The 14709-nt window shown below is 42.6% G+C and overlaps 1 protein-coding gene across 1 annotated transcript in view; it reads right to left on the bottom strand.

Moving 5' to 3' along the window:
• Nucleotides 1-2783: 2783 nt before the first annotated feature.
• Nucleotides 2784-14709, bottom strand: part of APTX (aprataxin) — a 141634-nt gene continuing 129708 nt past the window's right edge. Inside the window, exons 11-12 of the mRNA XM_079927915.1 lie at nt 12718-12821; nt 2784-2816 (exon numbers count right to left, since the gene is read on the bottom strand). Coding sequence (XP_079784041.1) covers nt 12821 — 1 coding nt within the window. The 3' untranslated portion in view covers nt 2784-2816; nt 12718-12820. The remainder of the gene's footprint in view (nt 2817-12717; nt 12822-14709) is intronic.

Raw genomic sequence — 14709 nt, 5'->3', positions numbered from 1 at the left:
TAGCTATCTACCTTACGTTTGGTAGTGTATATATGTCCATGCCTCTCTCTCGCTTTGTCACAGCTCACCCTTCCCCCTCCCCATATTCATGCGCTTTTAATCCTCAGAACAATCTTATAAGGCGGGTCATGTTATTATCACCATTTTACAGATGAAAAAATGGAAGCATAGAGAGATTAATTAATTTGCCCCAAATCACCCAAAAGGCAGAGCTGAGATTTGACCCAGCTGGAATCTGACGGCAGAGCCTGACTCATAACCATTCTATCTCATGAGCTCTACCACATGTAAGACACTGTGGTAAAAGGATCAACAGTATTTGCTGGCCAACTGGATATAAGAGGAGAAAGTCAGGAAGAGTGAAGGATGACTCCAGGGTTTAGCACATTGATAAAGGGAAAGACATGGATGCCCCCGAAGGCCCAATTCTTCTATTTTACCATAAGCAGAAAGAATGTGAGCCCAGGTCCAAATCTGTCACTAACAAGGGGATCTTGACCGAGTCCTTGCGCCTCCAGCTCCTTGGTTAGAGTAATCCCTAAATTCTCTCCCATCTGTGAGAAGCAGCATAGTGAGCAGGCAGCAGCATGAGCTCTTAGATCAGACGAGTTTGGGTCCTGGCTCTGCATTTACTATGTGGCCTTGGGCAAGTAGCTGAGCCTCAGCATTCTCATCTTGGAAATGGGGATCATAACATCTAGGTCACAGGGATGCTGTGAGGATATTTACTATTTTGAAATAATCCATGTGAAGCCCTTGGCACAATGCCCGGCATATGGCTAAGCATTCGATACATGATGGTTTTATTGTGAGTATTCCAGCTCTAACATGCTATGAGATAACATAGAACCACCATTCCAAATAATTCCATCGGCCAAACTCAAAGGTGAATAATTAATGTATCAATCCTTATTAATAAAAATATAAGAAAAACTAACATTTTTTAGACACCCTTATGCAGCTATACATTCTGTATTCTTTTGTATGACATTTACTGTTGTCTGGTGCTGTGGTAATACATTTGATAAACATACCAGTCCACAGTGACACATAACCAACTTGTGCAACAACAATAAAACAGATAATATTATAAAATGAAGATTCAACATCACATCAAACCTTGACCAAAACACAAATGAATCAGCACTCCATAAAGTGTAACAAAGCAGAACCTTGGTTAAAATCAAGCCCTACAAATTAAGGGAAAAGTTTAGAATTAAGGATATCTGCTGTCACAGACCTATTTGTCTAGTTTGAGGCTATGAAAATATAATACCTATTTGGTTTTCAAATAAAATTGGAGACATTTAAAAGTCGAAAAAAATAAAATAATAAATAAAACAAAATAAAATCAAGCCCTAGATGCCTAAATACTTAATCCATTTTTTGTCAACTCCCAGCAAAATTTACTTCAAATTTAGCCAAAGGATTATTTCAATTTTCTTTTCTTTTTTTTTTCCATAGTGGCCATCAGAGATAGTATTATGACCTCATCCACATTTCTGTATAATGAGCTTACTCTTGGTGAATGAAGGAAAATCCTTTAAATCTAAGGATTATTGAAAATAAGCATCCCTGCTCACCATGAATCTAGTACCCTATATTTACCCATTAACTGAGATCAGTTAAAAATCAACATATTTGGGTCTAAACACCTGTTGGTTGATTCAGAGTTAGAGGCACAGAGATGAAAAGCCCAACCAGAGATTAAAAAGTGAAATGCATAGCAAATGTACTTAATTACATGATCATGTATGATAGCAACTTTAATTTCATAATGCAGTGTTTTCCAGTAATGAAAGGAAACACAGGGATTGTATGAGTACAACAGTTCCATCAACATTAACCTCAGAATGCAGCATTTTTCAGTAATGAATGGAAAGAAAAGGAATTATGTAGTTGCAGTAAAGCACACAGTGATCTGCATGATTAGGAGGTCGCATAACGAAGGTAAAATGGGAGAAGCATCATTCCCTCTTAACGGGGTTACTGGTCTCAGTTCTTCTATTTATCACTAGTTCCCTGCAGGTAGAGGTCCTGTCTGTCACGTTCAACCTTATAACCTCTAGAGCTCTAGTGCTAACACAGAGCTGGCACATATTGGATTCTCAATAACTATGCATTGAATAGATGAATTTTAATATTTTCTAAATCTATTTTCAGTTTGCCTCGGGGCTAATGAAAAATTCCACTGTTCCCTTCTCAATTTATATAATTAAAATTGAAATTAGAAATTTTAATGATTATTGATATCATTTTATCTAATTATTGTTCCATGTTTGCCATCTCATATTTCAAGATCCACATCCTTCCCTCACTGGCCATGGAGAAAGGGAAAATATCAATGTGGATAAATGGGCAGTTAGAGCTCATTGAGCTAAGTGCCTGAGAGTCCAACCACAAAAATGAAAGCATAAAACCAGTTGCTTCCCCTTATTATCAAATAAAGATGGTTCTCAGATCAAATCAATAGACATTTTCTGGGTGCCCACTAAGAGAAAAGCCATGGGCCCAATGAAGGCTACTAAGAAGATTTACTTCCTAAGATCTTATAACTTAGGAGAGTTAGAAATTTTACATAAATTATTTGCTTCTGTTAACTCCTGGCTTTGTTCCCAATGCAATTCAATATCACTCCATATCTAAGGGACTACCCATTCATCCATAATCACTCACATGCATCTCTGATCATCTCCATTTTGTAGACGTAATACTGACCTATAACTTCATCAAAGGTGGTGTACATCTTGTTCAGGAAGTCCACTACCTGATTTGGCATTCTGGTTCTGGAAAGCTGAGTGAAGCCCACGATGTCACTGGAAATGGGCAATGAGGTAGAAAAAAGTTAAATCAGGCAAAATAATTGGTAAGACCCCATTAAGCAATGGTACCTCCTTGTTCAGCACAATTTTTTGAGGCTCTCAGAATTCTAAGCCAGGGACCCCAGGACCCATGGGCCAGTTAATTGCTTTAGAAAATATTCCTAATTGTTTCATATACTTGGTTAGTTTTTCTGCTTGGTTTTGGGTTTGAGGTTTTGGGGGTTTTGTTTTTGTTTTTGTTTTTGTTTTGCTTAGTTTGTCTTAGACTGTATTGGTATATTCAAAGCTAGGCAGCTTTGTTTGATGAGAACTTCATCCCCTAACATCTGGCCTTGCCCTGTTTCTGCCAATCAAGTGACTGGGTTTATATAACAAGAGATTTACATAGATTGAGACAGCTGTGCAAAGCTTATTTAGAGAAGTCCCAGGTCGAGGTTAATTTGCTTACCAGTTATCCTGATTCCTACCTATATTCTAGGTCTTTTATTTGGTTGCTAGTGGGGCTTTCATTTCTTCAGATAAATACTCAAAGTTGGAAAGAGGCTTGTCTGCCTTTTCCCCACCCTAGGAGAGAGTCTCCATCAGTGCCAGGGCACAACTCTGAGTGTGTCTAAACTCTGGGCTCTCTTTCTCATCAGTAAAACAAGAAAAGTCCCTTGACCCCCAGATTAGGACTCACCCCTTTGAGTGCCTGCAGCAAACTGCCCTTGTGCAAATCGTTTAGAATGTTTCAACCTCACAGCTTACAACTTCAATTTACAGGTTTTTGTCTGAACTATCAAAACTTGCCCCCAGGCAGGCAACCTCGGGTACTGCCTCATCACTCCTCTGGCCATTGTATCCTTTGCTATGGAAGGCAAGAACGATATGGTCTATTTACTTCTTTAAAACACATTCCCTAAGATGAAGCAGTATACTTTCTACATCAATTTCCTACTGTTTTTGCTAAACTGAATGCCTTTTAGCTCTAAGAAATTGATTTAAATTTTAAAATAAAAAGTGGTGGGGCTGGAGGGACTTAACCAAATCACGCAAACGTACCTTATTAACAACGTGCCTAAGCGGTAAACTCACTGCCACTTCACTCAAATGCCTGCATTTTCTTCTTTTGCAGATATTACTTACTCTCCAGCTACTAACAGTCATACACAAATTGTATAATACTGTAGATTGCTTCATCTCTCTGACTTTTGAGTTGAAACCCTAACTCCAGCTATGTTAATTTACCTGAAAAGAGGGATGCACTCAGGTAACTCTGCACTTGGCAAGGTCAGCCTTCTCTTAGGTCATCAGCAACTTGTTTCAGTAACCTGCCTATTTTCAGGTATGAATTAGAATGGTCAATTATCCTCAAGGAAAAGGACACACAAAGCCCAGTCCTCATGTCTGTAGCATCATTTGTCACCATTGGCATTCTCAGTTGTTCTGCCCTCCACACTCAGTAGTAAGGTGTTGTTTGTATTGCTTGCCTAGCCATAATGGATTTGTACCAAGCCCAGCACATTCCCTAACCTGAACTCTCCCGGGACCAGTGTTGAGTGGGGTCATGCGTACTGTTAGGGGCAGAGAAACAAGACTTAATTGGGGGAATGGAAGCTCTGCTTGTAATCCCATTCACACTGGGCTTTACTGACTGAGATCAATGCCTCCCTGAACTGGAGAGGCTATTATGGAAATCAGGACCTCTCAGGGTGAGTTAAGCAGGCTCAGCTGCTACCTTGCAGGGATTTGCAATTTTAGTTGGTGCCAGCAGTGAGTAGTGTTAGAGAACTCTGGGACTTTGAACTTTGGCGGGGCGGTGGGGGGAGCTTGGTTCATGGAACATTATGTTCCCAACAGCAGGCTATCACCTTCTTCACAGGGAGTTTGGTGGTACGTGAACAATTGTACCTGCCTCCTCTAGTCTTGGGAATAAGAAAACAATCTAACATTACTTGAATTTTTAGGCCATTAAAAGAAGCAAACCAACTAAGATCTCCATTCTGGCTAGAAGGTGAAAACCATCAGAGTGATTTACTGGGCACATTTAGCGCTCATTCCACTTGCAGGAAGCTTGGGACGCCCCTGGAGGGATAAAGGATGAATATTTATTGGAGTCTAATAATAGTGGGAAAATCAAATTTTGTATTTTTTTCAGTGAAAGAAATAGGGTGATATTTTTGTATTTCCCTCAGGAATTTCTGTCTCAATAGGCCATTTTTGATATACATATTCATAATCTACCCTGGTAATAAGCTAAATACTTATAAATGCATCATGATCTGGCTATATTGCCGTTTCTTGTATTTGCAGTTAACTGAAGAATACAAAATGTAGTCAGGCTTCCAATCAGTATTTACAGAGCAGCTACCATGTCACAGGCACCAGGAACACAAAAAATGAATAAATTTCAGTCCCTACACACTAGTAACACATAATCCTATTAGATAAACAGAAATGCACACAAGTAATCCCATATGTGTGCTAGCTGAATATAAAACCCTGGCTTCCTCTGGCCAGGAGAAGCCTTAAAGGGTTACACAGGAAGTACTGACTATCTCTGCCCAAAGGGGCCATTTCAGGTAGATTTAGAAAGTAACTCATTTCCACTGAAAGGAAGAGACTAACTCCCCTATGTCTATGGAGCAGGATAGTCAAGGACTCCGAAGGCTGATAAATAAACCACTCAGATTAGCTTGATTCTTCATTTTTGAGCCCCCTTTGAGAACGTGGATAAAAAAACATGGGCCCTCTCCTAGGAAATGCATCAATCTTGCATGTGATTTCAGGGCTGCACAGACTACCTGAAGCCCAGACCTGGACTGTCTAGGGCACCAAATTTAGGTAAGCAGACGAAAGCCAACAATAACACCGTGGTAAACATCAATATTTAGGGGTGAAAAGCATTTAAGAGACGTTGACCAGAGAAGAACCATCGAAGGAAACAGTGGTATCATCAGAACTGGGACGGACTCTGGGGACTGGTCATCCAGGGCAGCATCAGTCACCACTGGTTAATAAAACATCGGTGCAAATGCAACGAGATGGAGAAGACTACACTCACCAAAACCGCTCTAGAGAGGCTTACCATATGTGATTGAAATGGAACACTTAGATAACCCACTTGAGAGGGGAGAGACAGCCCTAAAGCACACGCTGTAAAATAAAATATAGTCCCTTACCTGCCTTAGAAAGGAAGGCAGATCAGATTAACCACAGAAGTTTGGGTTTTGCTGAGCACAGGTTGCAGGTTGGGGGCCAAAGCTGAAATGCGTGGGGTGTGGGAACCTGGGAGCCTTCAAACCTACACAGCTAGTGCTCAGCCCCTCCTCTTCATCATTATCGCCACCATCGTCATTATCATCATTATCAACATCATCACTAACACTTATTTTGCTCCAGGTACATTACATGGACTAACTCACTGAATCCTCACAACCATTCTGTGATGTAAAATTAAGATCGCCATTTTACAGATGGGGAAGAGGTGAAGAGTGGAAGAGCTGAGATTTAAATTCAGGGAGTCTAAATCTAGAGCTCTCTTTCTTAGCTACATTGTGAGACAGACAACATTAAAAAAAATAGTTCTGAAAGGACAAATTTTGGTCTTTCTAGGATACTCATATGCCTTGGTTTGAACCCATATGTCTTAGACCTTCCTTGAGTCAGAGAAGATGGGAAGAGAAACAAAAGCACATAGTGTCCTAGAAGCCAAGGGACAAAAAGAAAAGAGTGATCAACTTCTCAAATTCTTTAGAGACATGAACTAGGGTGAGGACTGTCAAATAACCTCTGGCAAAAGGCATGACCTTGGGTGAGGGCAATCCTTGCAGAATGATGAGTGTGGGTGTCATACTGAGATGGGTTGAGGCACAAATAACAGGTAAAAAGAGATCACTGAGCATATATTACTTTTTAACAAGTTCTTCACTGAGAGGACAGAAAATAAATTTACTTCAGGATAAGGAAGCTCAAATTAACCCCCCCCAACCCCTAACCCCTACCTTCCCCCCACACCCCCCCCCCCACCTTGCTCTTCTGTAGGAGAACTAACATTTTCAGCACTTCTACTAACAGCCAGGCACTAAGTTCCTCATATTCATTATCTCACTTCATTTTCACACGAGCGTTATTAGGATTATTTAGAGGTTCAAAGAGATTGAGTCACATAGCCAAGACAGAGGAAGAAACCAAATCTGAACTCAGGATGGCCTGCTTCCATAGCTCTTGGAATTTCATCTACATGAAGAAAAGGAAAACTGCATATATTAGTAAACTGAGGTGAAGGAGCGAAAGCCAAAGGAGATCCTGGAGGTACAGGGTATGGTGGTAAGAGGAGATCATCATGGAGCAAAGGTCCATCAGTTTTTTCCCTTTCTATTAGGTCCTTCCTTTAGATACTACATCTCCTAAATTTAATTTAAAAAGAAAACTCATTGACTGCCTCAGATATGGCCTCATTTCTCTACACCTTTTCGGAGCAAAACTCCTTAAAGTAGTTGCCTACACTTGCTATTTCCACTTCCTCTTGTCCTATTGTCCCCTAAGTACTCTCCAAAGAAGACTTTTTCCCCTCCAAACTCCACCAAAACTGCTCTTGTTAAGGTCACCAGGAACCTCCACAATGCCGCATCCAGTGGTTGATTTAAGAATCAACCCCGGGCTTCCCTGGTGGCGCAGTGGTTAAGAATCCGCCTGCCAATGCAGGGGACACGAGTTCAAGCCCTGGTCCGGGAAGATCCCACAGGCCGTGGAGCAACTGAGCCCGTGGGTCACAACTACTGAGCCTGCGCTCTAGAGCCCACGAGCCACAACTACTGAGCCCATGGGCCACAACTACTAAAGCCCGCACACCTAGAGCCTGTGCTCCGCAACAAGAGAAGCCACTGCAACAAATCCACACACCGCCACGAAGAGTAGCTCTGCTCGCTGCAACTAGAGAAAGCCCACACACAGCAACGAAGACCCAATGCAGCCAAAAATAAAATTTTAAAAAAAAATAATAATAAAAGAACCAACCTCATCTTACTCAACCAGCAGCAGCATTTAACACAGTCGGTCACTCCCTCCTGCGGGAGACACTTTCCTCCCTTGGCTTCTGAAACACCACCTAACCTTGATTCCAGCTGCTCCTTCTCAGTCTCCTTTGCTGGCTTGTCTTCTCTCTCCCTGACCTCAACATTGAGGGACCAGAGAGCTCATGACTAACCTTGCTCCTGCTGCCTCTTACTTTTTACTTTATCTTCTACTTCTCTGCCCCACTATCCCACTCCACTGACCCCCTTGCTGTCCCTCCTACTCCAAGCATGCTCCTGCCTGTGTGCCTCCTGTCCACCATGCCCCAATGTCCCTCACTTCATTCAGGGTGCTGACCACACCATAGAAAACAGCAGCTGCAGTCACTCTCTCACTTCTAACATGGCTTTATTTTTCTCCCAGCACTTATCACCACCTGACACATTATATAACTATTTGTTAGTTTGTACATTTCCTGTCTTCCTTCCCTAGATTCTGAGCTCCCCATGAGCAGAGAATCAGTCTGCCCTGTGTATTGCTGTATTGCCTGCCTAGTACAATGCCAGCACGTAGTAAATAATTAATAAGTACTGGGTCAATGACTAAATGAAAGGAGGCAGAAAGATGGGATCCAGAACCCAAGTGGAGAGGTTAGCCTCAGAAAGCAGAAGGCATATGCCTTCCTCTGAAAAAAGAAGAAACAAGGCAGAGATAGGCCTTTATTGGATAAGTTTGGTAATAGTTGGAAGTGGGGAACATGGGTCAGTTTCACACGTTAGAGCCCATAATTAGGAAGGTGGGATGGTGGAACAAGGTGATCCATTGAGAGTGAGGACAGATGAGATTAGGAAGGAATGTAAGGAAAGCAGTAAATGTTAGGAGTTACCATCAAGGCAACTGGGGATAAATAAAAAGACTGCCACACAGCTGTAGTCTACATGGCCGAGAACACCCAGGTCAATGTCTGGAACTAACACACCTGGATCTCAAGACAGATGGAGGGTTAAAACTCCAGGTTTGAAAGTCACTGGCATATAGGTAGTGGTGGAAGCTGAGAGCAGGAGCTAAAGCAGAGAGTTTCTGAACAAGTAAAGTGCACGCCAAGAGTAGACCCCAGGAAACTGTCAACAGCCAAGGTGTGCATGATGGTTGCAGAGCCGCTGAAAACACTGTGAGGAAGCCAGCTGGGCAGCAAGGGGTGAAGAGGAGAGAGGAAGTAGGGAAATCCAGAGAGGAGAGAGCTTCAGAAAGAAGGGAGGAGTCAGAGGTGTCAATGCTGGAAAGTGGTCAAACAGAAGAACCAATTATTCCAACTGGTTATTGAAGAATTATGGGTCTGGCAATTATCTTACTACAACTGATTCCATTGCATTAAAACAATGCTTAGTTTACTTGCTGAACTGCTAGTTAGTAGTTTTCCAAGCAGGGATACAAATCAGTATCTACCAGTGAGCTTTTAAAATACTAATGACTGGGCTTCCCTGGTGGCGCAGTGGTTGAGAGTCCGCCTGCCGATGCAGGGGACATGGGTTCGTGCCTCGGTCCAGGAAGATCCCACATGGCGCGAAGCGGCTGGGCCCGTGAGCCATGGCCGCTGAGCCTGCGTGTCCAGAGCTTGTGCTCCGCAACGGGAGAGGCCACAACAGTGAGAGGCCCACGTACCGCAAAAAATAAATAAATAAATAAAATAAAATACTAATGACTGAATTTTCCCCCTGAATAATTATAGCAGAATATCCAAAGGGTGGGGTCCAGGCATGAGTTTATTGTGAAAGTCCCAGGGGATTGTAACGTGCAGCCAGGATTGAGAAGTCCCTTGCTAGGGGAAACCAGGCTTTCTACAATAACCGCGTGGGGAACCTCCATGCCTGGCACATACTTAGCAACCCTAGCCCACCCAACGGGGCAGAGGATAGAAAACTTTGGTCCTTGAGATAATGGGAACAATTCGTTGGGATGCTGGGGGACCTTGCCTAGGCACCTAAGCCTGGGGATATAATGGTCACCCTCTCTGCCAGGTACCCAACTGCCTATTTGCTTGCTTGGTTTAGCAGAACCTTCAAACAAAGATCCTGGTCTACCATCATCATCATCATCATCATCATCATTATCATATCTATTGAGCTCCTCATTGTACCAGGCACTTGCTAAGAGCATTACATGCATTAACTCATTTAATTAACTCCTTTAATATGACACTCCTCTGAAGTAGGTACAGCTTTTAATCCCTATTTTATGAGATAAAGAAACTGAAGCTCATAAAGTGACTTGCACTTGCCCAAGGACCATAAAGCTAGAAAAAGGCAGAGCTGGGACACTAATCCAGCTCTGCCTCACTCCAGAACCCAAGCTCTAAGCCATGCCTACATCAAACTTACACCATACTCCACTGCCGGGGTTGGAGTCCTCTACCTGCCTGAGCAGCTCCCCTGCAGCTTCCTAGTAGGGCTGCTCTTCCAGCTCCACCTCCCCCTAGGCTGGGCTCTTCCTTGCCAGACTTATGCACAGCTTCCCCAAATCCAGTGCTGACATTAAATCCTTTCCTTGGCATTACAGGTAAAGATGTGTCTTCTCCCTTCAACCTTAGACACACATTAACTTCTTTTTAAGGGACTCAAGAGTTATCAAAATTCTAGTGCAAATGAGAACTGATCCTTTAAAATTCATACAATCAGAACACAGGATTTTAAAACAAAGATGTAAAACTGTTATTTCCATGGCTTCAGCAATTAGCTTTCAGAAAACAGCATTCCAGAAGAACAAGTCAAATGTAAATGCAAGAACTAACTAAATCAGCCTTTATTATTGACATCGTACTTCAATAAGGCAGGAGGTCCGTTTTTTGGTTTTCAGGCATTAGGTATTGGGTCCTTTCTGCCACAAATACTTCTGGGTGTTTCCTGTACTTCTCCAACTAAGCATCCATCACGAAGAGAAATTATTTTATGGGAACACTTTGCTCCCTGGGTATTAATCTCTGACTCTTTGAAAGCTCCTAGAAGGCAGGGGGATTTCCATAGGGGGCCTTGGCTTATAATTATCATCCCCTTGGGATCCAGTAAGCAAGCCAGCTCTGAGGGGGTGCACCACTGAGACTTGCTCTGGTAAATCCATACCTGAATGGGTGCAGTTAGTGAGGACTGGGAAGTCACCCAAGCTTACCAGAGACATCATCAGATTCACTGGACAACTTTGCTGGGATTCATCTTGTATAAAAGCGTCTTTACTTGTTCAAATTGGGTCTTTAGGATGGGTTGTTTTCCTGTGCCTCCTAATCAACTGTAGTGATCAAGAGGAACAGTCATGCACTGATTTACTGATATTCTGAAAAGAACTACAGAAATGAACAATTTGGAATCATCTATTCCTGGGTTTCTCTATCTTTTTTAACCTTAGCTCCACCAGCCAGGAAGATTTGGTTGAGCTTTACATTCAGTAGCTACAACTGCTACATCAATATGATTTTTGTTCATTTTACAAATATGAAATTTGATAATATCACACAAGATATGTGCTCTTTTAGGGGCTCATCCCCAGTTCTGATATGCAACCTGTGTCTGCCCCTTGGACTCACTGATGTAGTATCCTTTTTTACCTTAAAGCTAAGGAAACTAAGGGAATTTCCTGGCGGTCCAGTGGTTAGGACTCCACGTTCTCACTGCTGAGGGCCTGGGTTCAATCCCTGGTCATAGGAAATAAAATCTCACAAGCTGCGCAGGGCGGGCAAAAAATAGTAATAAGGAAACTAAAGCCCAGAGATCCTCAGATGCCAGAGGCCTGAGGGTTTAAGCTCACAAGGGCAATTAACGCCATGGCTGGGACTAGATCAATGAACTCTGTAATATCACTGGCTGGTCCATTCCACTCCACCACTGTCCTATGAACTGCACCTAACCCTTTCAAATTCACAATTCTCATTTCATGTTTTGGTAAATTAATCCTTATCAATTATACAAATTATCATAAGCCCATGTATATGTGTAAATCCCAAAGTGACAGGTATTAGGGCTCCATAGCTGTATCTGCTATCTGTGTGCTGCATATGAACATGCTTGCTTTATTTTCATCATCACATGTGTCACTTGGTCACTATGTTTTATGGCACCAGAGCTCTGCAGGAATGCTGGGCTCCCAACTTGGATTCTGCCCTCTCTCTTCTCTTCTCTCTCCACGTCTTCTCCCTGGGAGGCTTCACCCTATCTATGGCCACATTACAGCAAAGAAAGTGATGGTCCCCAAATTTCTATTTCCATCTGAGCATCTGTTTCAAGTTCCTGATACATATTCCAGTTGCCTACTGGGTCATCTCTACCTGTACGTGGGTTTGGAAAAGCCAGAAAAATGCCAAGAAGTTGTTATTGTTACTTGAGGCAACAGGCTACTCTTGCTTTGTTTTGTTTTTTTAAATAATAACTACCACTTATTTTTTTATAAGCTAATTCATTTATTTATTTTTTATTTATTTATTTTTGGCTGTGTTGGGTCTTCGTCGCTGTGCACGGGCTTTCTCTAGTTGCGGCGAGCCGGGGCTACTCTTCGTTGCGGCGCACGGACTTCTCATTGTGGTGGCTTCTCTTGTTGCAGAGCACGGGCTCTAGGCACGCGGGCTTCAGTAGTTGTGGCACGAGGGCTCAGCAGTTGTGGCTCATGGGCTCTAGAGCGCAGGCTCTGTAGTTGTGGCACACAGGCTTAGTTGCTCCGAGGCATGTGGGATCTTCCCTGACCAGGGCTCGAACCCATGTGCCCTGCACTGGCAGGCGGATTACCAACCACTGCACCACCAGGGAAGTCCCCAGGCTACTCTTGTTGATATATCTCTTTCCAAGACATAACATGAGCTCGTGGTTAGTAGATGTAATGGCTTCAGAGTCAAGTTCCCTGTCTCTCCTCACTCCCTTACCTCTGCATACTCTGAAGAGCAAGGACAGAGATTCTCAGTCTTCCCTGTAATCAGCTCCTCAAGAGGGAGACACAAGGATGCCCCACAGAATGAGGCTCTTCTTTCTGTCAAAGGGGAGAAAAAGGAATGAAGAAAAGTAAAAAACAACTTAGCATTGGAAATAATCAAAACAGAAGCATGTGCCAAACACTCTAGAGCAAAATATAATTTAACTTATACTCCAATAAAGAAAAAATATATATATATGTAATTTAACCACTCTGAAAGCTACACTCACTTTCAATGATTTATTTATTCATTCACTCAACTAACATTTACTGAGCACCTAGCATGTGTCAATCATGTCCTAGGCACTCGGATATAGCAGGGAGCAAAGCAGACAAAGGTCCTGCCCTCAAGGAGTTTATAGTCCTGAAGTGAGAGATAGCAATCCACCAAACATACAAAACTTGTCAATTTGTGATAAGACAACAGAAGAGAATTTAGGCAAAGGAATCTATGTCAATGATGGACCATAGAATCTAATGCAGGTGAGGAGGAAAGCAGGGTATGAGAGGGAGTGAATTGCAGTCAGGTCAATGGATTGGACGTCCCAGAATGATACATTGGTGAGGTTGGAAAACTAAAGGCAATTTGCTAGAAAAATAGGAGGTGGAAGTCAAAGAGTGAGATACTGACATGGATACTGTGGAGGGGATGCAGCGTGGGGTAATAATGATATCTCAGGTGTGATATAGAAATGGGTAGTTGAGGCAGGTAAAGGACAAGATCAAGAGAGAAGATGGAGGTCAAAAAACTGACGGGTATTGGGCACATCGTACTCATGGATATTGAGGTCACGCAAAATTATAAAGGAAGTAGAATTGGAGAGAGAGAAACAGGGAGCCCAGGGCTGAATTTGTGTCCTTCCACCAGAGAACTGAATGGGAGTAAGGGAGCGAGCTAGAGCCTTGAATAGCTCTCTCAATCTCTCTAGGTCTCAGCTGCCACATCTGAAAACAAACTAGCACAAATAAACAATCTATAAGGTGACTTCCACCTAACAGCTCTAGTTTTGTATGTCCCCAAAGGGACAAGCTGAGATGATTGATTCAACCCCTTAGCCTCCATCTGACAGGTAAAAAGGGGCATAGGGAATGCTAACTATCGAGTTAGCAAGTATATCAATTTATCTGTTAAACAGCATTTGGAATTACACTGTGCATTAGGCATTCCTTTATATGATCCACTCTGGAGCCCTTACTAAGTGCATTAATTAACCACGAAGGAAAGAAAATTCAATTGTGCCACCAATCCCTGTCTCTCTCTTCTTTCCGCCATGTCATTTCCACCATTTAAAAGCTGTCAGTGCTCCTTTCTGATCAAACATGACTTTCTCAACCTGGCGTGTAAGAATCTCCACCAGTGGGCCCCTCCTAGACATCCATTCATTCCAGTGCTCACCATCATGGGCTGGCCGACTCTAGCACTGCTGCTCAGGCCCTCTACTCCTCACTGCCCCTCACAACCCACACCCCTTGTCCCTGCCCTCCACACACTCACCTCACTCCTGTAGAGGACAGAGTGATGTCATCCTAGCCCCTGCCATTGACAAGTTCCATATATGTTTACTGATCAGTACAGAAATGACCTTGCTCATCTGCCCTTGTCTGAGAAAGTCTGCTTTCAGATATTGATGACAAATGGTGACTAGTATGAGCCAATCCCCACGAAGAGTATTAGTTCATTGTTTTGTTTTGTTTTGTTTTTAGTCCCTGTGGGATTACACTTAAATTGCATGGTTGTTGCTGAAAATTAATTTGCTTAATCATATATTAAAGCTATAACCAGTTAATTGGGCAGTAACTATATAATTGGGGGAAATAGGAATAGTGAGCCCAAATACTGTAGTTATCGGTATAAAATAAATTCTCCACTACCGTCAACATTTCACGATTCCTCTGATCTGAGAGTTGAGGCAGATTTTCTCATCATATACTATCATCTCTCCTG

This window comes from Stenella coeruleoalba (genome assembly GCF_951394435.1).
Source record: "Stenella coeruleoalba genome assembly, chromosome: 7".
Lineage (NCBI taxonomy): Eukaryota > Metazoa > Chordata > Mammalia > Artiodactyla > Delphinidae > Stenella > Stenella coeruleoalba.
This window is presented reverse-complemented; position numbering and strand designations above follow the sequence as displayed.